The sequence below is a fragment of the Morone saxatilis genome, unplaced genomic scaffold, assembly GCF_004916995.1.
Source record: "Morone saxatilis isolate NCDOM2014 unplaced genomic scaffold, NCSU_SB_2.0 Contig18, whole genome shotgun sequence".
NCBI lineage: Eukaryota > Metazoa > Chordata > Actinopteri > Moronidae > Morone > Morone saxatilis.
Window position 1 is genome coordinate 22815573 of NW_023339740.1, and position 25634 is coordinate 22841206.

A 25634-nucleotide genomic window follows, 5' to 3' on the forward strand; every position below is an offset into this window, starting at 1 on the left:
AGTGTGGTGTAAAAAGCATGGAAACATAAACTGTAAAATGTATGGACATTTCTAGGTTTGTTCTTAATTGCCTTAGAAGTAAAATAAATGCCTACAATTTTAATGGTGATGTCTGCTGCTGTGTGGAGCAGAGACGTGTTTCTGAGAGGGAGGGTTGAGAAATATGAGATGAAAGAAAAGAGGAAGAGAATACTCTCATATTGTGATACAGAAAAGAGAACTGTACTGTTTTTGGTGTGTGAACATGTAAGTGGGTGTGTCTGTGTGTGCGTGTGTTTGCAATAAAAAGAGAAGATAGTTCTGCAGAGCAGACAGGGAGGGGAGAAACATTGTTCCTCCCTTCCTCCTACTTCCTACTGAACAGCTGTGTGTCTATGGAAGGGTGGGGGGCATAAAAAAAGGGAAGGAAGGGAAATGATATTCTCACATTACAGCATGTGCTTTTACCTCACACACTGATGTATGGATTCTGATGGACAGCTATCAAGTTTTTCTCTCCTAGTTTATTGCCTGAGCGACAGTGAGTGTGAAGTGTCTCTGTCAATCTCGCCTTTCTCCTTGTGGCTGACAGTGACATCAACGCCCTCGCTCTTGTCAGCTTGCCTGCATTTGTACTTGTGGAATGATGACTGAGTTCAGGATAGCTAAGAATGCCTTATTGGATGGACTGCACAGCAGTCCCCCCAGTAAGCCTTTTCTCAAGAGACGATGCCTCAGTGATGTGAGTATTTTTCACTTGCTGGAAGTGAGACATTATCTTCGCTCCAGTTATTGTTGCTTGTTTAATTCTTAAGGTAGCTTAGAGACAGAAATATATATGTTTGGTGCTGCAGAACAGTAAATATTGGATTTTGTACATTGTACAAAAATCTATCATTGTAGAGATAGATTCATGCTCCACTGCTCTGGAATATGTTTTTAGCCCTCACAGACAGAGTCGGACATCTGATAATAGCATGTAAAATACAATTAGCAAATTCTCTAGTTATGCTATTTTATATTGGACATATATGTACACAGCTGTGGTTCACATTCAGCTGCACTAAAACAGCAACTTCAACATCCAGGAGTGTATTGCTCTTGCTTCCTTTCCTTCTCAGGAGATATTCCGTCTCTGTGGTTCACTGATAATCTGCTCAGCATAAGAACAATGTTTGTTGATGTTTGTTTTGCGGTCAGAAGAGCAGTATCTCCCTGAATATCATATGGCACTGTTTATTTTCACATGCAACAATAGACTGAGGCTGCACCCTTGGCTTTACAACGGTCAGGTGCGTGTGTGTGTGTTTGTGTGAGTGTGCTTTTATGGGTGGGGATATGTGTGTGTTCAACTTTACAACTACGTTATAGTACATGCATGTGTGGAAATGTTTATATGCGTGCACGTGTACGCTTTTCCATGGTTTTGTGTGTGTGTGTGTGTGTGTGTGTGTTTTGCAAGCCCTGCAGTGCCCCTCAGTAAATTTAAGCTGTCATGTGGAAACATCAGCTTGGCACTTCAGTCCACTTGTGTTACATGGTGAACAGAGGGCTCACCCCACAACAAGCAGTGCCATCAGGGCTGTTGCGATCCTCTTCATTGCAGGTTTGAGCGGCAAATCCATAAAGTGGCCTCTGCAGATGAGAAATGCATGCCTGAGGGTGTTTTCATCTACTTTATCCCGTACCAGTACCTCTGTTAATTGAACAAAACACTGAATTATGTTTTGTGGCAGTGGATGGTGGAGGTGTAATTATAAATCCAGTAGCTGGATTGAAGCCTCTTTGTCTAATGAGCAGCACTAGTATCACCACCTGGACACATGTTGATTACACAAAATCAAGATTATACCACGGTTGATATGAAACCCAGTTGCCAGATCATCCATGTCAATTTATTTTTATTTCCTGCCTTGTACACTCTTTCCTGCTACTTTGTATGTTAAGTGTGTCTCATTCACACATTAATGTGACTGTGTGCCCAGACACCGAAACCATAGTGTTCTCCAGCTAATTTGGCCATTGCACGCAGTCAGATGAGCTGTTGGCTGTAGCAACAGTGAGAGGCACCGTGGAGCTTTGAGGCTCATTTTCCCCTAAGAGTTACTTGTTTACAATGTGTTTGTCTGCAAGCGTGGAGGAACGATTCTCCTTTAGTTCAATTGAGCCTCAGTGGGGCTGGTGTCAAGTCGGGTGGGGGATGCATGTCATAGTTAAATAAAGAATTAAGGGGTGTCAGAGATTCCAACAGGGGGTCTTGTGTCTTGAGATTGCATAGCCACCTCACAATGAGCAGAGATGATAGATGAGTGAAGACAGCAGGGAAAGCATATTAACTCAACCTATATCCCTTTTTGGATCTGTGTCAATTCTCTTCCCCAGACCTCGGACCTGTTTGCCATGATCGAGAAAATTCAGGTACTGTAAGTGGTCCCCAGGCTCTGCCTGCTGCCCAAACTCGTCCGTTCTTTCTACCAGGCTTTAATCACAGAGCATCCTCAGAATATCACTCGCTTTTGGACATAAAACTTCCATTTGCTTCTATTTTAAGACTCCTGTTTCTCTGCTTTTCCTGCTATTTTTGTATTCCAGATCACAACCCTGCTACTGCAACACTTTTATGTGTGTGTCCATGTATTGCTCTCTTTGCCAATAATGTGTTTTTTGGTATTTGCAGCAGTGACAGCCCCAGGCTGTCTTTAGAAACCTGATGCTTCTGAATGTACTGAACAGGGCCCTTGTGTTTTCTCTTCACAGCTGTGTAGTTGTTTCTGCATCATCAGATGTGTGAAATGTTGTTATGTTTTTCAATATGCTGAGGTGGATTTGTAGGAATGTAGTTTGTTTGTAACCTGTGATGTTAAACCTATTACATGAACCAGAAGAAAGAACAGTGGTTTCTGAATAAACTGGATAGAGATCAATAGTGTTTAAACCGAAGAGAAGGCAACCTGGAGCCACATGCGGCTCTTTTGCTTTTCTCTAGTCATATGTTATGTCCTGACCTGCAGCCTTTTAAATATAGATAAATAAATAAAATAAATAAATATAGAGATATCTTGCATCAATAACGATGGCTACTAGTCTGAAGTGAAAGTGAAATTAAGAATTTAATAGTGCCTGGACAGATTTGTTTGTTTTCAACACTGTGTATGCTTGATCTGCAGCGAGAAAAGCATTATAAGGCTCAAATATGTTGCAATGTTTGCATTGTGTTGCTGACCCTGGTTTAAACAGATACTTTGATCTGCGAGTTTCTTTGAATTATAACTGAATTATAATATAGTTACCTTTTTTCTGCCTTTTGATCTTGAATGCGGTCTGTGAACTGACAATAGATATTTTATTCTCTCCTAACTGGTTGAAGACTGTATAAAATTTACCTTTTAGCTTTGGTGTTGCTGTGTCAGGGTCAACTTAACCAGATTCTGAAATGCTGGAACACCATTTTAATCTAAATACCCTACTATGATAAAATATAGGGGGAAGCATAAAATACTAACATCTACCTAAACATTATTTAGGTTTATAATATGTAAAGCACTGTAGAGGCTCAAACAACAACAACATACGTAACACAAGTTACTGCTGGAACCAAGAAGACTCACATGTATAAAAGGCGTGCTGTCTAGGCGTGAAGATACATATTAGTAATGCATTCATTTTAACTGTAATTTCCAAAGTGTTTACTTGGACATTTTTAGGGGAATTCAAACCCTATTTATTTTGTTTGTTCAGGACAGCACAGGTGCAGCACTATTGAGTTGCAGACAACAGTAGCATATTTTAATATTACCAATGCATATATATTCTCCAACAAAAAGTAAAGGGAATGAGGGAGGAAAAGAGAAACAGAAGCAGTAGACTAGTCTTCAAAGAATGAATTTAATGAAAGCATTTCCAATTTCCATTTGATTCATCTTCCTTAGTCCTAAAAAAATCAAATTTGATACATTTCAAATCATGCTGCAGGGTATTCCACACAAAAGGCCCACTGATCAGGAATGCTTTGTTATTCATCTCTCTCTGTGCTTTGGGAACTGTCAGTAGTCAGTAGAGTCAGCTGATAGAGTAGATAGAAGGCCCTATTTTGGCTCTTTTTGGCCCCTACGTGGAGTTGTGGTTAATGATATCTGCAGCTTGATGGAAACACCTTCCTTGTTCTCATGAACCTCTGCTTATCTTTTTCACTCACTATAGCCCCTAAGATATCACTCTTCTTTACTTCCCCTTTCTGTGGCCCATCTGCTGATTGAGCTTGTGTTATATAAATATGAATTATTGTCACACAGAATTGCTTTACACTATGCTGCTTAACAAGAAATTAAATTGGAATTTGACAATTTTATATATTCTGTGTATGTGTCTCTTTGTCTTTATCTTTGCCCATCTCAGCCTATCCTTTTTTCCCCTCTTTCTCTCTACAGGGTTGCAGAATGGATGAGCAAAGATGCCCCCTCCCTCCGCCCCTCAAAGTGAGTCGCAAATCCTCACATCTCCTCATAGACCACAGTCTGGTAAAGCATCCGTAATGGCAGAGTTATAAACCTTTCCTTATCAGCTGTCAGACAGGCTTTAGGATGCTCACCGACTGAGTAAGGAACTTGACGGGGACTAGGACTGTAAAATCCTAAGCTGTCCGATTACCTAGACAGGCTAATGCAGTTGGAATTGAAGACCGGGAGATACTCTCAGCAGGTGTGAGGTCAAGTCAGTAAAGGGCACGCAACAGATAGTAATCATCTGAAAGAAGAGCATAAAACCATTTATTGTTGCAGACTGACAACAATCAGGTAATCTGGTCAGGGTTTGACTACCCTCTAATATGTTTAATGTGGTTTTAGAGTTTGAAGATAATAATAATTCTATACAGTGTTCTCCAGTCCTATTGGCATAGATAAGTAAAGGTAAATGTCACCCTATAAAAATTACACTCCACGATTTAGCTGTTAATGATGGCAAAAAGTATGTAGACACCGAACAGTTCCCCCATGAGTGATTGTTAAACACTTCATTCTATGGGCATTAATATGCTGCAGTAAATGTCCTCAGTTCTTTTTGGCTTTCCACACAATGTTTGAATCCAGCTTTAGGGTGTTGTTTCCATTCAACCACAACAGCATTAGTGAGGTCGGGCACTGATAATGGGCCTGGCTCCCTGTCCGCATTACAGTTCATCCCCAAGGTGTTGAATGGGGTTGAGGTCGAGAACTTCTGTGCAGTTCTTTCACAACAACCTTAGATAACCATTTCTGGCTTTCTGCATGGGGGTAGTGCCTTGTTGAAACAGGAAAGGGCCTTCTGTAAACGGCTGCCATTTAGTTGGAAGCACACTATGGTCTAAAATGTTATTATGTCTTGTTAGGTTTTCCTTAATTAGCACTAATAGGCCCAGCTCATACTGTTTAAACAGCCTTGGTCCAAATCTATACAAATGTATGTGGACAGACACATATTTCCTTGTTTCCTGCTCAAATGTAGACAATATTATGGCGGTACAGTGGAGACTGGCTTTTTTTTAAAGTGCTACAATGAGCAACAGCTTCTGTCTAGACCTTGTATTTTTAGCCTCCCTGTATGGAGGACAGTGTCAATCTGATAGTCATTTCACTACTTTGGACCCAACTGAAATATCTCTTGTTTTTGTACAGACAGTCATGGTGTGAACTACAGACTACTGAGCGATCCCCTGACATTTCCTCTAGCGCCACTATATGTTTGACATTACTGTTTTTAATCCAAATGTCTCGATAACCATACATATATATACATATATGCTTCTTTGCTCTTGCTCTCAGATCTGACACATAGCCTATAACTTGTAATGGTACAAGTCCGGGCATGCTCTGCACGGGTTGTTGAAAGGCATTTTTCTGGAAATGGAGAAAATCACTGTCTGAAATTGAGAGAAAGTTGCCTGGGTGCAGACCTTCGAATTCGCCCACTCCATCGAGTTGGCAATTCTGTCTGATATCAGGCAAGAGGGAAAGTGGGTTCGCCAAAAAAGTAAATTGCAACATGATATCACAGTTTTTTCACAGGAATGAAACGAACATCACAGATAAATTACACAATGACTGAAAAACAGAGGTGAAATAAGAAATTAAATGCATTAGGCCATGTGATGTCTAATTATGTGTTTTAGATAGTACTGCATGCATTAACTCCTAGTAACTTAAAGTTACAGCTTCTCTAGCACCAGCACATGGATCCATGTTATGTGTTGTCCCTTTTTCATGTCAAAAATGATTTGCAGTCTTTGGAGGATATAAAAAATTTCAACTTTAAGCAAATGGCAGATTGAAGCGTCAGATAACTGTTGCTTGCTAACAGAAAGGTTTATGTATTCATTAGCAAGGAATGTATGGGATTTGTCAGAAAGGCCGCTAATGTGGCCTCTGTTATGTTCGCAGGATAAGAAAAGTAACCCTGAAAAATAAAATGTAGAACTGGATGATGCCTTAGTTAATATTCTGTCACAGTGTTCATGCTCATTGTTATTTTCCTCAAAGAACCAAAACTGAAAGTATGACTAGAAGCGGCTGTTTGTCAGGTTGACTCATATTGGTTTCCCTGCCTGCAGACGGAAGAGGACTACATCCCTTATCCCAGCGTTCATGAGGTACATACAGTGAACTCTCCGTACAAATAATATGTTTTATAGATGTCAGAATCTGTAAAGCTAAAGCTTCAAAAAGGTAAAACAAAGCAAAATTCTTTTTATTGTCCATCACTTTCAGGTTCTGGGTCGCACTAGCCCTTTTCCACTCATCCTGCTGCCCCAGTTTGGAGGATACTGGATTGAGGGGACCAATCATGAACCAAAAGACCCACCAGAGGCTGATCAACCGCCCTGTCCTGCCTCCCACATCAAACTGGAGACAAACAGCACTGCCAAGATCTACAGGAAGCATTTCATGGGAAAGGTAAGGATGGAGAAAAATAGGGGTCTGGTTTTATGCATTACAAAACAGCTGAGAGTATTGACAGTGCAATTACCATCTTGAAATATAGAATTTGGTTTGGGAAAGGGTGTTGTTTTCTGTTTTCTTACTTTTACTTGCCTGATATTTGAATGCAATGCAATGCAATTTGAAATAACATTTGCCTCTGAAAAATGTATCATAAAATAAAAACATTTTTAAGAATTATGAATTTGGAAGTAATCGAAATTCTAGAGCTCAGTTTAAGATTTTGTCAAGTGGGACTGAAGGCAAAGAAAAAAATATCTGAGTTTGTGTGAGGGTTCGTCTGTGTGTGGGTTATTTATCCTTCCATTACCTTTCCAACTACTTACAACATGTTGGCCTTGCAAAAAAACTGTTGCTTGTGACATGAAAAGTCTGCGTTCCCTTTGAAAACCTTTACTTGTGTCAATACTACTACAGTATTGTCTCACAAAATGATGAAGCAAAAAAAACACAAAGTGAGATCATCAATACTCAATGTCACCATGTTATGTTATATGACCCTAAACTGTGAGACAAATTGCCTAGTTGTAAATACAGTATATCTGTTTTACATCTAAGCGTTGTGTTCAGTTGATACAATGTACCTTTTCCTCAAGGGTAATTCAGCTACTTTCCTTAATTAAAAGACTGTTACTCTCCTTACCCCTCTCCATTTCTAATTTATTTTAGCCTTTTTTATTATTGTGTCACCCACTGTCAGTTGCTAGAGGGATATTCTTTTTTGCATTAAAGTTTCTTCTGCTTATCTGCCCTTAGGAACATTTTAATTATTACACCATGGATGCTGCCCTGGGCCACTTGGTCTTTTCCATGAAGTACGATGTCATTGGGGATCAAGAGCATCTGCGCTTGATGCTTCGGTACAATTTCCTATTATCTTATATCTGACCTCTTTTCTGTCCCATTTGTGCTTTTTTGTCACATGTTCCTTATTAATCTTCTCCTTTGCAACATCCATTGCCTTTACTCAATTTTCCCTTTTTTTGTTTCTCTTTCTGTGTTTCTCTCTCTCTCTGTGGCCCTTTTCTCGCATTGCACTCACAACAACCCTGCTTCAAATTGTAATGCAGTGATTTCTGGCATTTCCTCATAGGTCTCTCAAACAGAACCGTCCCATATAGAATAGTTTCACACATGGCTGACTGTCATGGATGGATTATTTTATTTTGCTGAAGAATAGCATTTAGTTGAGTAACAATGACACAGAGCAAGAAAAGCCTCTCAATTCTCGCAGGTTGCATTCGTAATGAGTTTTAAAATGTATTTTCCAGCTCAATTGCGATAATAGGCAGTGCTGCTGGAAGCCCCTGCAGTCAGAGGGCACCCAATACAATTTCTCATCAATTTAATCTTCAATTAAATAGCCAAGTCGCTACTGTTAAAAAAGTGTAACTTTTATTAATCTACTTATCTTCTATATCTTATCTTTATTCATAATGCCTGATTTTGGGGAAATCCGCTCCTCATGAAGCCTCTAGTGGTCTTTTTTTTTTTTTTAAAAAGGTGAAACTAGTTTTTCACCTATATGCAGCTATATAACAATAAATACCCTAAAAATAGATGTATTCCTAAACGATTACTGTTATCAAAGAAAACTGATTCAAATTCATAATTCAACTAATCTTTGAAATAATAATACCATCGCAGATTTGGAAAATGTCTTTTTTTTTGTCATAGAACCACAACAAAACACACACCAGGGACCAACAGAGATTTGTCAGTAATTTATGTTCTGGGAGTTTGGGTAATAATAAGAGTATAAATAAAAGTGTTAAAATGTTTGTGTGGCACAGAATAAACAGTCAAGTTTCTCTGCATAAATGTTGACTTAGAAAACTGTGCCACAAAGTACTCAACAATCAGCGCACTATTCATCTCTGTTGTACAAGTGTAATGCGTCCCACCCACCATCACCCAAACTCGTGCTCACTCACTGAAATGCTCTCTTCTCCCTCACATTCTGCTAAAGACAGACGAGGGGGAGAAAGGCAGAACTCAATGCACCAAATAACCTGTGAATTAATTTTAGCACCCAAGAGACTCCACTCCAGATTTTAATAGCTGCATTGCCTCTTTGTTAATGGAGCTTTAGAGTAGATGAGTATGTCACGAGGTACCAGTCACTCGGCCCACCACATTTTTCACATAGTGATGTTTTCCACTGGGTAGGCACTACCCACAGTCACCTCATCAACCCCAGCCAAACTCAGTCACCTTGCTGTGTAGTCACAGGCACTGACTCACAGTCCATATTAATGCATCTCTAGCACACCTTAGCATACATAAAGATGTCAGGTTGTTAGGACTTAAGCCCCACTCCCCTTAGTTACTATAAGCTTTCTGTTTCTCACACAGCGGTTTTCTATGATAATACTGGCAGGTTAACCATCCAACATTTTTAGGACTTTAAAAATAAATTGGTCCTTAATTTCAGACAGAGGGAGACAAAAGCAAGCTTCTTACAACTGGCAATCATTGATGTTAGCCTATTAAGGTAACATTAGCTCCATGAGTTGGTTGGAAATGCTGTCTCTGGCTGACTTTTTAATGTTTCAGTTCTCATTTTAAAACAAGAATTATATTGGGCTTAAAGACAGCGTCCTCACCAGTTTATGAGTCATGTGCACATGGAAATAAACGAAACAGCATATTTCTTGTATTGCACATTGCAGGAAAAATCTATGATTAGTCTGTTATTTATTCTAATATAAACCTGTTTGGCTTCTCAGCATACACACACTAGGCTTTTTGTTCCTGTTATCAAACAGAATGTTTTCACTTTTGATGTTACAGGAGAAAAAGCTTTTAGGAACAGGACTAACATGTGTGTACCACTGGTAATGTTGGCAACCAGCAAAAAGCAGGACAGGGCTGCTTATATTACCCTAACGTCTGAGAGCATCCAGGACCAGCTTCAGCTGGAGATACTGCATAGTGGATGTGCTTGCTGTGAATGGAGATTTGTAATGCAACCTATAAGCCCACAAACTAATGTCACTTATTTAGTTAATGACGTGCCCCCTAGCCTTGGGAGTAACACTGGGTCACTGTAGTTAGCCAGACATGCTAAAGATTGCAGCTTCCGTTAGAGCACATACATTTCAAACCATTCCTTACTATTTTGGTTTTGGAAAGGCTAAAAAAAGACACCACTCTCCATGCACACCAACTTTCAATGCACACGGCTTCAGCATTTGGAGAAACACAAAGCTTAACAGGCCTGCCAGTTTATTGTATGCTGTAGGCTATTGTATTGTGATGCTTTAGGGGCAACAAGGAAGTGAACAGTAGTAGTAGTTATCCCAGTAATGTAGCTATTATAACATCAATTTTCTAGACATGGATCACTTTATAACACACTTTGTAGATAAAGCAGGGACCCTCTAAAAAGCAATGATGCCCATTCAACCCTCTCTTAGGCCATCTTGCTTCAAACACATCACATGTAAAAACCATAATGCTCCCAGCACCACACAGCATCTATAGGAAAGGTCCCCTTTGAAATGGAAATGCACTTGCATAAAGCATCAAAGAAAGAAATCATGAAAGCAGGCGTATTGCTTTTGTATCAGTAAGCTAACAATAAGCATTTAAACTTTTCAAATTGTTTGCCTTTCAGCACAAAGCTAAAAACCTACCATGATGTGATTCCCATTTCCTGCCTTACCGAGTTCCCCAATGTGGTTCAGATGGCCAAGGTATGGCACAGAACATAGTCATAAAACAACATTTCAGTATTTTGTTTGTAATGAGAAAAGCTGAATATACTTTTTTTACACTTACAGCTTGTTTGTGAAGAAGTAAATGTGGATAGGTTTTATCCTGTCCTATACCCAAAGGTATTCCCTAGTCTTCATTATGATTTTTCCAAATATCACTTTATCCATCAACATAATCTACAAGAACCTGACTGGAAACTTCCTATTCTCCTCAGGCATCAAGGCTTATTGTGACCTTTGATGAGCATGTGATCAGCAACAACTTCAAGTTTGGGGTTATTTATCAAAAGTTTGGCCAGGTGAGTTTGCTACAGAGATACTACTGCTAATCTTTGCTTTTAAAGTCACGTGTCACTCCTTCTGAAAATGTCCTGTGCTTCCTCCACTCAGACATCAGAGGAAGAGCTGTTTGGGAACATGGAAGAAAGTCCGGCCTTTGTTGAGTTGTTGGAGTTTCTGGGCCACAAGATTGAGCTTCATGACTTTAAAGGGTTTGGACACTTTTCAGTTCAATTTCATTCAGTTTTCTCAGCAGCACTTATGGTTAATTCTCAGCATAGCGTTCCACCTCATGTCTGTCAGAAACAGACCATCATTCACTTTGCAATTGATCAGGGTTGGCTTTAAATGAATCCCTGAAAAAGCGATTTAGAGTGTCGTGATATTTGTAGTGTTGCTGACATTGTGATTGAGGAGGCAGGCAAAGTGCCCTTGGCATTCCCTCAATGATGGATGAGCGTGGATGGACCAGGTGCTCTGAGAGCAAGCTCTTATGTTCCATTCCTAACACCGCTTTGTCTCTCTTCTGTCTTCCTCTTGACTGTTCACCTCAGTCCTCTCTTTGCCTTTACTTATTTTTTTCCCCCCTTGTTTTTCTGCTCTCTCTTTTTTCTTACCTTTGCCCTTTAATTTCCTCTTTCTTCTTCTCCTTTTCTTCTCCAGGTTTCGGGGTGGGCTGGATGTCACTCATGGACAGACAGGGACAGAATCTGTCTACACAAGTTTCCATAATAAGGAGATTATGTTTCATGTGTCCACCAAGCTGCCTTACACAGAAGGAGACTCACAGCAGGTATGGTGACATTCCAATGATTAATCATCAGGGTAACTAATTTGTATTTTCAGGGCGGTTTTCATTGTCCTTTACTAACTGATTTGTAATGGCCTCTCCTTGTGACTCCTCCATGCATCCGCAGCAGCAGCTAATAGGTCAGGACTGTAAAATCCAGATCAAGGTCTTTTAAGTTAATGTTGATGAAGTAAGACATTACTATTTCTTAGCCAGCCCTGTACAAATTGTCATTTTGACTTTTTTTTCTTAAAGACTAAACAAACAAGATATAACATGTTAATTAGTGAGCGTAATAGGTGCTGGTAAGCTGGTTTTGCCACCTTAGACAGAGCTAGCTGTTTCCAGTCTTTGTGCTAAGCTAAGCTAATTGGCTGGTGAGGGTACCTTGAGATTTACTGTACTGACACAACAGTGGTATTAATCTATGGTAATAATCTAATTCACAGCAAGAAAGCAAATAAATTTATATCCCAAAATGTTGAACTATCCCTTTAACAAATTAAAGTGAATATGTAGAAACCTTCCTTTTCTTGCTTAAAAGTGTTTGGGTTTGCAGATCTGATGTCCTCGCTTACCCTGGCGTCCAAGAGAATAAATGTTGAGGATCCACTAGCATTGCAGTGCTCTGCACTGGCATTGAAGTTTCTCTGCTGTTGCTTTGTGGCTGGAGACTTTCATCTCTTTGATGCGATGTTGCTGTAAGCTGCATTAGTCTTCAGCTGCTCTTCACTGCCTCATACAGTGGTTTGAACGTTGTTACCACAGTAACCCAAACACAGACTGTCCATATTGCCTTGGCATGAAGAGAAACATAGGACATAAACAACACCCACGTGGGATGATTCATGAGGGAAGTCAAGAAAAGGAGGCAAGGTGCAACTGTAATAACATAGCATTAATTTAGGAGGGAGAAAGTGCAGAATAATGTAAATAGATGTAACTGAATGTCTATATATATTATATTTACAGGTTCTAGGTGTCTCCATCCAGCCCCACACTTTCTGAGTTTATTTTTAAGTGTCTGACTGTCTGTGGTGAGTGGGGAAGTCCATCTGCATAGAGAAAGAGGGATGAATGTTATTCAGCCATCAGGGTTCAGAATGCCCCTGTGTGAGTAAATATTAATGCTGACAGCTCATAAGCTCAGGGATGATGCAGTAGTAACCTGGCTGCCCTGCCTCTGTAGCCACATGGATCTTTTCACTCCCAGCCTTCATCACTGTCTTAAAAATACGTCTTAACAAAGATATAACTAAAACTTTAATCTTTAAATAAATCAAATATGGTCAGGTTGTTTTCTCTACTACGTACTGGTCATTTATGTCAATTTTCTCTAAAATTGTGTGTTATTTTGCTTTGAAACCTGTGTTTAGAATTGCTGCATTCAGATACTATCTAGCAATTACAATGGAAATTAGTAGTAGAAATTACTCTTACTCCCTTTCAAATATATGAAACATTTTCCATTTTCTTAGTACTTGTACTGTTCTGACTTCAGCAAATTATGAAAGCTTTACCAGGGCTTGAAACAGATGGTTGATTGTTCTCATGTGAACAACAGACTGTCTTTAACGGACACAGTCTGTAAAGTAATTGGACTGCTAACTGGAAAAGAATCATCTATAAATCCCAGAGTAAATATTTACTGTGCACACAATTGGTCAACTCTGGAGACATTTTAGAGCAGCTCCAGCTAACACTAGGTAATAGCAACACGTGTGAAGTGGCTTTGTTAAATGTGTACTTAAGTGTGTTAAATAGCGTGATGACTGACAGAGTGTTATCAACACTTGCTGCAGCACTCATATCACGATGTTGAGGCAACTGAGGAGGAACATGGGAGCTGGGTCTATCTATATTTTTGACTTAAGCATTTCTGTTTGTCACCAACCTGTAACTGTTTACAAAATCTGATATATTTGCTTCCACTTACATTCTGTAGAATGGTTTGGGTCACAGTGTCTGAATGAAAAGGATCTATTTCCATTCCAGTATTTTTCTCTTTGCCAAGACATTTCTGGGGCAGTATCTATCAAGTCTCAAAGAGGAAATTTGCCCCATCTACTGCAAAATTCGAATTACGCATATGTTGCCATGTTTGTAATTTGAGGAATTTTCACAAGAAGCGGAACAAAGTCAAATTTTCTCTGATATTTGTAGGAGCTTACGGGTCTAAATTAGAGTTCCTAGCAAAAGGCAAGGATGTGACAACATAGATTCATATTCAGGCAGAGAAAGAAGGTGTCCCTAACACTTGGCAGCACCAAGACTTTTAAAAGATATTGCTTGGATAAAAATTTGGGCACTCTGTCCTTCAATTGCACGAGTGTCCTTTTGGCAACTTGTAAGCGTTTTGGCAACAAGAAAATGCAACTATTCAGCAGCGATGTTTTGGGTCGCTGTCAACCATCTGCAGAATCATAAACCATTTTTCTTTGACTTTGCAGTTCCTCGATTGGTATTCAGATGAATTCATTTCCACCCCTTTAATAATTTTGAAAGCTAGGTGTATAGGTCAGTATACACTTTCATAGATGTTATGGACATCCATGAGTTATACTATTTTTTGTGTATGTATTTCATTTTTGTAATAAATTCAGATATGGATATGTAAGCACAAGCTTCAAGATTACAGACACATTTAATTTTTTTGGGCTGATAGTTGTGTAATACTAGGTTGTCATACATCTAAGGGAAGAGGTTGAGCTCTTAGATCAAAGTCATGTCCACCTCTTTGCTGGGACTATATTTATTCTCAGTCAATCTTGATTCTCAGTGCGAGTCCTGGAAGTGATTCTGTGACGGGTCTGTGTTTTTGATTCTCTAACTGGTTATTTGAGATGTTTCCACTGTTGTTAGTTTTGTTTATCTGTGCCATCCAGCTGCAGAGGAAGAGGCACATAGGCAACGACATTGTAGCCATCGTGTTCCAGGAGGAGAACACGCCCTTTGTACCAGACATGATCCAGTCCAACTTCCTGCATGCGTATGTGGTGGTGCAGGTGGAGAATGCATGCACGGATAATGTCACCTACAAGGTTGGTTTCGAGGACAGCCAATACTGTAGCAAAAACATCTCACCAGTAAAATCCAATTTTAAATTCACTCATACATTATTCAGGAGTTTTTATACTACTGTGTGGCCCTAAAAAGGAGCATGTTTAACGTCTATCAGTGTATCATAGACTGTGCTGACCTGCTTTCTTCTACAGGTGTCTGTGACAGCGCGGGATGATGTACCTTTCTTTGGGCCTGCCCTGCCTGACCCTGCCATCTTCAAAAAGGTTAGCAATCACAAAAATTCATAAACTCAATTCCCCTTTACAAGCAGATGTCATAAACATTTCTTCTCTGTCTGCCTTCCTCAGGGCCACGAGTTTCGTGAGTTCCTGTTTACCAAGCTCATCAATGCAGAGTATGCCTGCTACAAAGCTGAGAAGTTTGCTAAGCTTGAGGTGAGAAGAGTGTTGCAATGCAGCCTGCGCCATGGAAGTGTGAATACCTGTAGTGTGTGTATATGTGTGAATACTTGAGCACATGCCAGTTCGCATAAGTGTGCATCCTGCTGGCTGTATTGTGATTTCAAGTGAACACAGATTTATCGTCATCTAATCCTTCTTGAACAACAGCCACGATGCAAATGAGCTGTAGTGATAATGTCTGTCATCCTGATGTGGTGCTGTCATATAAGTGTAATGAGTGGCAGCCATATCCCTTTATTTGAATTGATGAACTAACTCAAATTTTATATTTCATAGTTACTGTTAGTACCTGTGCAAATGGACTGTGTTGTTGTTTTCAGGAGCGCACACGCTCAGCCCTGTTGGAGACTCTCTATGAGGAGCTGCACATTAACAGCCAGTCCATGATGGGTCTGGGTGGAGACGAAGATAAGCTGGAGAACGGGGGCGGAGGAGGCGGAGGAGGAGGAGGCTTCTTTGAATCCTTTAAGGTACAGCCCCATCCCTCATTTGACGAGGCACGGTGTTAATCTGCAACTCCACATGCATGAGAGAGAATGGTTCTGAGTAGGAAACTTTTAGGATGCTTTTTTTTCTCCCCTGTCTCTTGGCTGGGATTCTGGGTATTCACACATGAGAAAACAAAGCATAGAAAATTTGCAGTATCTCAAAGGACCAGTTCTGTGGCATTTGATTTCCTCACTTGGCTGCGACTGCTGAACTCGGTGTGTTTTCACGTGATGGTGTGGTTTTGAGGCTGGGGAGCGTCCTGTTGTGTACAAAAGGCACTTCTCTGCTCTGACTGAAAGTACTCCATCAATGACCATTAGGGTGGTGGAGCGTAGCCCAGCCACTGAGGCACGGCGTTAGGAGCTGTGATTGTGTGTGCCTGATGAACGATTTAATGACCCCTCATTAGGGAGCTGATGATGCAGTTTGCATGTCCCCCCATGGGCAGCGTTCCCTTGCTGTTTTTCTCTTCTCTCTGTGTCGCCGACTAGTTCTCGACCATCTTTTCTGTATTTCCATGAAATCCACCTTTCTCTTAGTCTGTATTGTCTCTTTAGATGCATCTCTTTTCCATACCTTCATAAACTACATCTGTATAAATGTACTCTTGCCTGCAAATCCTGTCTTTCTACCTGTCGAGAGCGCATCATGTTGCCTCTCTTCCTCTCCCTCACACCTCCACAAATTACATCTGCAAAGATTTCCCACTCTTTCTCACTGCTTCTGTCTAGTTGTGTAGATTCTGCTGTCCTGCTGTCTCTCCTACTTTCTCTCTCTGCCTTCCTTGCTCACAATGTGTCTCATCGTCCCCTCCCATGACACAAAACCCCACTATAGATAGATTTTCCCGTTACATGACGACTTTCGAGAGAAGATATGCGGCTTCATCCTCCTCCACCACAAAGCCTACACTCTCCTCAACCTCCTGTGGACCTACATTTCTTTCATGCAGCCTCTCCCTCCTGCCTGTTGATCTGCACTGCCCCTAAGTGTTCAAAAATAGTCCTGCATACAAACATGCATACGCACATGTTAGCACAAACCACTGTGAGTTCATGTGCACACACAAATCCATATACACACAATTGTTTCTTTAGAAATGTAAACTTCTAATATAATATACACATATATTAGTTCACAACAGGTTCAGCATGTAGTCATATTGACAATATGACAAATTAACCTTAATCGGAAAATTATTGGAGCAAAGATATTATAAAAAATTGACATTCGTCAGAATTCTTACATTGTATGAAATACATCTGTATGTAATATAGTAAAGGTACATATAACCAAATATATTAGTGATAGGCCTTTGTCACAGCAGACATTTTGACATGTCATAGTAGGAAAAGTACTGGTGCTACTAATAGCATTAATGAGGGCTCAGTTCTATTCAAGTGTCCCATTAAGCTGTGACAGTGTGACAGTGAGCTAGCACGCACCAGGACCCTGAAAAATGAAGCAGTTTGTGTAGACCTGTCTTCTGTGAAAAAGGCCTACTGCTACCAGATGTTCTGAAAATTCAGTATAAGTAAAACATACACTCTGTGTACCTAATATACAGAATTAATCTGTGTATTAGCAAAGTATTACTAATATGCATATATTGGTCAGTTTTTGAAATTGGCATAATTTGGACTTAGTTTGAGTATAGAGTCACAAATATGTGGTAGATAATACTTTGAAAAATCGGTCAGTGTGTTGCGTTTCCACATAAAAACAAAGTGGATCCACTGACAGTATCTCCTCGTTTCTCTCTGTAGCGGGTCATCCGCAGCAGAAGCCAGTCTATGGACGCCATGGGCCTCAGTAACAAGAAGTCACACACAGTCTCCACTAGTCACAGTGGCAGCTTTACCCATAATCCCGCAGAGAGCCCCAAAACCCCAGGGATTGTAAGTAGCCCATTTTGGTTCACGATGCCCACCTAACACATACATAGAGGATACAGTACATTTTCACCATTCACCAGCACAGTGGCTTTATTCAAATACGGACTGGTCTAACCCCTATTCTTTCTTATATGCAGCACTTTAGCAAATTACTCCTGTTGGCACATTGTAGCACTTTATTTTAGCACTATCAGTATGTTAACATCAAAGCACTCGCTTTCATTCCTGATATTTTAAATTCACTCTTGCTTTGTACTCAAACAGCTTTCACTGATTGCCTTTTTCCATTTATGCTCATAGTGTTCCTGTTAATGACTAGTCTTTTTGTTTGGAAAATTAACAGCATAACTCATTGTCAGCATTTCATTCATTTTCATCTGTTGACAGAATCTTCATCACCACATAGAGTGACAGTTAAATGTTAAAAATAGAGTTTTCATTGTGGAATGGATCTGATGATTTCCTTCTAAGTGCAAGATAACTCTGATTGCTTGTGAGCCCCAGTGTAGTTTCTATATCCTGAGTCTTGAAGTGAGCTCAGTGTAGCAGCTGTATGACTACCCAGACTCCCTCCCTCCTTGCTGTGCCTTTGTCATGACTGTTTCCTCCTGTTAATGTTACAACTTCTCTACGCAGTCTTGTATATGTGCATGTGTGGCTGCACAGTATGCATGGCACAAGCCATAAATGCAAGTACAGCACACTGCACGCTGTCTTGTTTCGTCTTAAAGATTAGGATAATCATGTTTCAACTCGTTTGACATTCTTTGCAGTTTGGGATTTGGTTAATGACGGTGTTTTGAACTTGAACCGAATTAACCCCCGTTTCTGAAAGGACTAAGTTTTCTAAAAGCTACCTTTGGATTTTGTCCGCCCGCATTGCCCTTTTCTCGTTCTGAATGCATCACTAAACAGACCTGTATCCCTCAGGGCAGAAACCGCCGACATGCCTGCTACCTCGGTGGCACTCCATCTCCTGCTGTGCCCTCCTATGTTGGACCCCAGCCTGCTTTTGCTCTAAAAAGCTTCTCACTATTTCCTTAATATCATGTCTTGTCTATTAAGTCATGCTGCGAGCTCCTTTTCAAGCTCTTTTGCACCTTGCTGTTTAAATTCTTTGTGCTTTGTGCATGAGATCTTATGATGTGTTCTTTTTCTTTTTTTCCCCTTCTTGCTTTTTCAATCTATCATCTCCTCTCTCTCTATGCTCCCCTTGCCCTGTCTTGTGTGGCTCAGTCATTGCTTGTTCCAGGGAAAAGTCCCAGTAAATATGGACGCCGGGGCAGTGCCATAGGGATAGGAACAATAGAAGAGGTTCATGTATATTTATCCCTTTTTTTTACTATTTTTGTCTCTGGTCTTTGCTATTGTCTTTTCGTAATTTAAGTGTGCAGTTAGTAGTTTATAGTTTAAAATGTGCCTGTTTTAGTTCTTGTGGCTGTGAGCAGTTTTCGGTTATATAGGTGTAATAAGTTAGTGACATTTGTTTAGTTATGGTTTTCAATTATAATTTCATTTATTTCACTCATTTCACTCATTCTTACAGCAGCTAATGTATACAGTGTGGCTGAGAGGGGATGATCCATCGTAGACTGAGGGCTTAAAGCTAAATTATCTTATTACAAATGCTTCCTGTAATGTAAACAGATGTCCATGTAGATGATTTCATTTCAGATGCATTTTCTTAATTTATGTTTTGCATTTCATTGCAGCAGATACCAGGGCCTAATGCATGGAATTTCTTTACTTCATTTTCCTTTAAGATATCTTCTTAAAAACTAAAAGAAAAGTATGAAGTTCAGAACAGAAAATTGTAATCAGACGCCCACTTATGTTCTTATACACAGCCACTCATTGATGAATCATACTGCATCTTAAATTAAACGTGTTTATGAGACATTTTGAAATTTGAACAAGTTAACTCCACAGTCTGACCTCAGTACCTAAAATAAGTATCAAATAGAACACCCAACAGGAGGCTATAAGGCAGATAGATGATAAAAACTTTTTTTTATCAGACATAAGAGTCAAAATAAGAGAATATAAAATGTAAAACCACTTCCTGCCTGAAGCCCATTTTTGTAAAACATGTTTCCACATGTGTCATTACATGAACTCAGGATTTATCAAACCATCAGTTCATTATTCCTTCACAGCATATTTCTACATGTAGATATCTGTCTGACTTCAGTAGCCTACTGTGTCATGTACTGAGTATAATTTATGCTGTGCTTGTGAAATGGTTATTCTGTCCCCATGGTGTGCGTCTGACTTTCCTCTCCCTACCCACTGTCAGTCATTGATCATTCCTGGGAAAAGCCCAACCAGGAAAAAGTCTGGGCCCTTCAGCTCCCGTCGCAGCAGCGCCATTGGCATCGAGAACATCCAGGAGGTCCAAGAGAGGAGGTGAGAGGAGAGAGCAGAGCTGATCAGCAGGGAGTGGGTAGTGAAGAGAGAATAGTGTTGCAACAGATGGAAGCAAGGACATTAAAATTAGGAAATCAGCCATTAGGAGATACACTGTTAAGATACAAACTCTTGTTGGCTGTCAGTTTTGATCAAGGGGGGGGGGTTATCAATGCTTTATTTTATTTGTTGTGTTTTAATTAACAAAACTATGATTTTACATGAATTCTAGGTTGTAACAACTCTACAGAAGATTCTTAACCCCCTCATGGCATATGCTTGAATACTAAATGAGTTGTTACTGTGTGTAAGGCTTGAGCGCTTTTTTTGTAGCGACAACCACCACAAGCAGCGCTCTGACAGTTTCTGTGTTTTCCTGACCTTGAAATCCACTTTGCCAGTCTGTGTGGTATCATGGTGCAGAGCGCACAGTGCACAGGTGGGAGGTCCGTTCAAATGGAGAGCGACCACCAGTGATGTGTTACAGTGATTAAGCCCGCCAATGCAAATCACACGCAAACGTCACAAAGAAGACCAACTCCTGCTGCTGAGGTCACGTAATTTACTCTCAACTGCAGAGATGCCTCTTGAGGAGATCCAAGATGTATGCCTCCATGGCCACTCTTTCTGTCTGCATCCAGGTCCCTCTTGATTAAAATGGGGCCGTTCATTTCATGTAATATTTGTGATGCAGCAGTTAAACAGCTTTTCACTTTAATGAGGGAAAAATGTCAATTAAAGGGCCACTTCTTCATACCTTACAATGCATGTTGAGATGATATGAATGTGTTATAACATTCATTAAGAGTTTGTCTGATGTCTTATGATCATACGAAATAAGTAAACTTACCGTAATGTCATGTGTTAATCTCCATCCCTGTCCTGAAGCCGGGAGGTGTCTCCCAGCACCCAGAGGACACCAGACTGCAGCCACTTCTCACAGGAAAACAAATCAGACAACTCCTCCAATCACAGTTCTCCAGAATTTCCTGCTACTAAGAACAGGTGACTATTACTTAAATTCAATAATACACTATTATATTGCACACATTGAGAAGTTCTTTGTGATGATTGATCCCTTGGATGGGTGGTTAGGGATGCATTTGTATACGTCGATTGAAACAGCAACTATATTACATGGACGATTACCCTCGTAATCATAGTCATAAGCCTCTCTAGCCATTTTATTGAAGCAAGCCACCAAATACACATTATCATTTTCACAATATCCATGTTTGGTTATTGTTGGTACAACACCATAGCTTATAAAATGCAATACTCCCCTCTCATTCTGTAGGAGGCACCTGTATGACAGAATGTATACAGGTGTGTAGTTCAGACAAAAGACAGGAAACAGTAGAATGATTGACTGTGATGTGATAATATACACAATATAGATGTATTTAATAAAGTGGACTACATTTAAATGAGAGAAAATTATAAAGGTGCATGGAGTAAAGCTGATATGAGACAAGATATGTATGATTATAATACTGGCATGATAGCTTGAATTTTGTTTTATTGTGTCTTGAAGGCTGCATTTGAACTTATTTTTTTGTTGTTGGTATGTGATATACTATGTACGTTTTGGTAAGTATTTCCAAACCCTAGACAGAGCTAATATAGAGGGTTGCAGTAACTCCAAAACAGCTTAAAAGATTATGCCACCTGGCAAGGATGCAAACACACTGCTACCTGAGGTGCTGTGAAATGAATATGATGAATTAATTAGATGTTTGGAAGGAAAAGCAATAAATACAGAAATACAAGAAAAATATATTTTTGATTGTGCTGCCTTAATAAATTCAGCATATGAAAAACAGAGGTGTTTGAGCGGTCAGAGTGACCCAGGTGTGTAGTTTGGCAATGTGTTGCAGGGCGGCGTCCATCCCCGAGGCTCAGGACCTTTCCCGCTCCTCCTCCAATGCCAGCAGCTTTGCCAGCGTAGTGGAGGAGCATGAGGCAGACGAGGAGTACGACACTGGACTGGTGGGTGGAGACAGGCAGAGTGATAACACATAATGAAAGTGAATACATTTATGTCACTTCCCCAAAACCAAAACAGCAGAAGAACTTCTCACAGCTGATGATACATTCGTGGTTTCATTAACATTTGTCTCATTTTTACTGTGGGGAAAAAATAATCTTGTGATGTGAGAGGTTTGATGGATTTCATTATTTCCCAGTAAGGACAGATCTGAATTGTATTGCATGTATTGCATAGTAATACATATAAAAGTGTGTATCTTTTTATTTCACTTTACACACAACAGGGGCAAAAATGCAAATGCAAATATTGTCAGAGTAGAGCTGTGGTTTTGATTATGCTGTCTTTCTTGTCCTTGTTTGTTGGTACCCCTCCTACAGGAAAGTGTGTCTTGTGTTACACCACTCAAGAGAGACTCATTTGTGTACAGCTCTACGGTGGAGGACAGTGCATGCAGCACCAGCCAGGGAAGTTTTCCAGGTGAGTTTAGCAGGAGAAGGATCATATTACTGGGTCAGTGATAGCCTGAGGGTGTGAGAAGCAGGCAAGTTACCAAAGGTCGACTGTTTCACGTATCCAGAGTATCTTGGGAAAATCTAGATGGGGCAGATGTAAGAATAACGCTCTCTGCTTCCTGAGCAATTAATATTGGGGCCACGTAGAGTGATTCACCTTAGCTGCACCAGTGGAGCTCACTGCCAACAACAGAAGGCGAAGTCTGTGTAAATTAGCACGCTCTTCATAAATGAATGAAGTTTACTATGCCTAAAAACTACAGCATTGCAAACTTATCTGTGATTCCCACACAACTTCTGTTATGCTCCGTTTTTTTCCTATCACTAATGATTCACTCTGATCCATTCATCTTTTGCATGCTTATTCCTTTTTTTTCGGCTAGAACAGCTGGCAGCATTATATGCATGAGTTTATTAACCATGACAGCCACACATCTGTTGCCTCCCTCCCAGCAGCTCCTCATCTTCAGCAGCAACCGGACGGAGTGAAGACATCAGAGCCAAAAGGGACAGACAGCCAGCCCAAGACAGAGCGTTCCTCGCAGGAGCACAAGTTCTCATCGGTGAGACAAAGTCCTGTGCATCAGTCATTGGGTGACACTCAGATGGTTCAAAAAGTCTCTTGAAATAATATTCCTTCTAATGAATTGTTTAAGGAGTAAAAAGATCAAATAGTCACTACTTCTACAAAAAAATTTCATATTTTTTTGGTTTTGTGTGATATCTTTGGGTTTTGAAGATGTCACCTTGAGGTTTGGGAAATTGTGATTTACGGCAGTGCCTTGAGGTGAATGCTAATGTCACCCTGCTAACATCCTCACAATAACAATGCCAACGTACTGGTGTTTAGCAGGTATAATGTTCATCATCTAAGTTTAGTATGATAATATGTTAATATATAGTAATTAGCACTAAACACAAACTACAGCTGAGGCTTTTGGGAATGCCATTAGTTTAGCAGGTATCTGGTAAAAAGTATTGGACAGCTAGATTCAAAGTTTAGGGGTCGCTAAAGTTGTTACAGTTTCTCCTGAGGGGCACATGATTGTCTGTACCAGATTTTATTCCAAACAGCGAATGTGAACCTCCTGGGGGCCCAAGAGGAAATATTAGGGGATCACCAAGGTCAATACATTACAAGGTACATCTTCTGGGGAGGATGAATGTCGGAAAAAAAGAATCCATCCAGTAGTTGCAACCATAAACATTGGAATCCATAAAACCATGCTGCTAGCATTGCTGATAACCGAATAGACAGATTAATCAATAACACAAATTATCATTAGTTGAAGCCCTACTCTGATATTTTGTGTTGTTACAGGTGATCTGTTGTCAATATTAACCGTGCTATCATCTCTCCATGTCTGTTTGCAGAACTGTTAGCCACACTCCCGTGATCATTACATCGACATTTTCAGGTTAGACATAATGTTTAAATAATATTGGGGCTACTTAAGGACTGTATGACTATAAAGATTTCTTTCCTTTTCTTTCAACCCCTTATTCATCTGCTTCTACTTTGTCAATCCCTCACATTTCTTCTCCTTTGTCTCAGCATCCCCATAAGAGGCATCTTTTGCCAAAAACAAGCCACGGGCATATGAACTACACCCCTGATGCAGAAGAGGAGCAGAGTTAGAAGCCAGATATTGAGACTGACAGATCTTCCTTTGTAAGTTTGGCATGGATCTGCTGCCTGTCACGACAGACACCCAGCTCCATGGACATGTACCTACCTATCGCCCTCATTCCAGCTCTGAGTGGGACCCTCCTTGAATGGTCAAGGCAAAGGAAATGAGACCTCCACACCCATGCAGCATCACTACTGACTCATTTGTCAGCTGGCTTAGACGAATAAGTCTGGCTGCTCATTCTTCAGGCCAGTAAGCTCTGAATTCTTACTGTAACACTCAAATGTTGTCCTCTTTTAAAGATCAGGACTCGAACAGGGTTTTAATCTTGCAACATAAAGGGTGGTAAAAGAAATGGAGACCGATCAAAAAACTGGAGTTTAGCGTGTGAAACAGTGAAACAGTGGGTCTGTAGAGAGGAGAGTTGCACTAGAGAGGAAAATGTCAACCTCACATCCCACTGTGATATTGTACATGGGTTAAACTTTGATGTACCGGGTGTGTGTGTGTGTGTGTGTGTGTGTGTGTGGCTGTCTGTTGGGCCACATTTTGTGTTTTATTGATGATCTATTCTTCTTCTTCTGAATATTCTGCAGTGGATATTTGTCTTGTTTTACGACAGCTTCAGTAAATCTGTCATGTTTTTGATGGAGGGTACTTCTGTGATGCTGTTGTTGGTGGCTTTAATAGCGCCTTCCTTCGAGGTGGGTGAAAGGTGACATATACCACAGAAAATGCATCTGCAATTTTTAAATTCAAAATTTAATTGTAAGTCTGTAGAAAAAAAAGAAATATTTTAACATAAGTGTAGACTCTATTGATGCTATATAATTAGAGTAAAAAAACGTAATTACTGTAGTACCCCAACCAGCAACATGCATCCTTAATCCACACTTCAAGGTACTGATGTTTATACCCTTGTCTCCAAATACTCTTTGTCACGCACCACTTGTTGATTTGATGTCTGTGTACGGGTGTGTGTATACAATACAACAGTACTGTGCATGGTGTAAATCTGCTTGCCAAAAACCTCTCCTCTGTACACTGGTGCCATGCTTGACATAGAGGTGTTGTCCCTGTGATTTGTGTTTTATTAAAAACCAGCCAACATCTCCAGATGCAGTGCACATTGCTGATAGAGAGCCAAATGCCAGTTTCCTACTTTATTTGTAAAGTGTAATATATGTACGTGACCCAAGCACTACATTTTGAGTTATTTCAAAATGCTGACCTTTTGAAAAAACCTGATTTGTTGCTGAATAAGAATTACACTGTGATTCGTCTTGAAGTTGCCTTTGTAATGATTGTGTCGCGTGAGCTGCTTTGGAAGATGGTCATACTTAAAGGCACTGCGTTGCCAGCTGGCAACTGAATGTAAAACTATAGGCAGATATGCATTTATTTGTTCATACTGTGTTGACTCCTGACCACAGTAAACTAGAGTCTGAAACAGCTCACCTCTCCTGAGCAGAGAAGCTTTTTTCAGGT

General features: G+C 40.1%; 1 protein-coding gene across 2 annotated transcripts; it reads left to right on the top strand.

The window, feature by feature from the left end:
- Positions 1-2176: 2176 nt before the first annotated feature.
- On the top strand, positions 2177-25628 carry si:dkey-166d12.2 (rap1 GTPase-activating protein 1). Of its 2 annotated transcripts, XM_035662324.1 has the most exons (23): positions 2177-2397; positions 4407-4454; positions 6563-6601; positions 6720-6905; positions 7707-7810; positions 10570-10648; positions 10736-10789; positions 10885-10968; positions 11060-11160; positions 11612-11741; positions 14624-14779; positions 14954-15025; positions 15110-15196; positions 15544-15693; positions 17479-17610; positions 18844-18921; positions 19904-20013; positions 20902-21018; positions 21873-22002; positions 22381-22480; positions 22969-23078; positions 23890-23933; positions 24071-25628. In XM_035662324.1, exons 1-22 carry the CDS (start codon positions 2380-2382, stop codon positions 23896-23898), a joined length of 2094 nt encoding a protein of 697 aa, XP_035518217.1. In that variant the 5' UTR covers positions 2177-2379; the 3' UTR covers positions 23899-23933; positions 24071-25628. The 2 variants fall into 2 exon arrangements, with proteins under 2 accessions (XP_035518217.1, XP_035518218.1); XM_035662325.1 differs by lacking the exon at positions 18844-18921.
- The last annotated feature ends 6 nt before the right edge of the window (positions 25629-25634 follow it).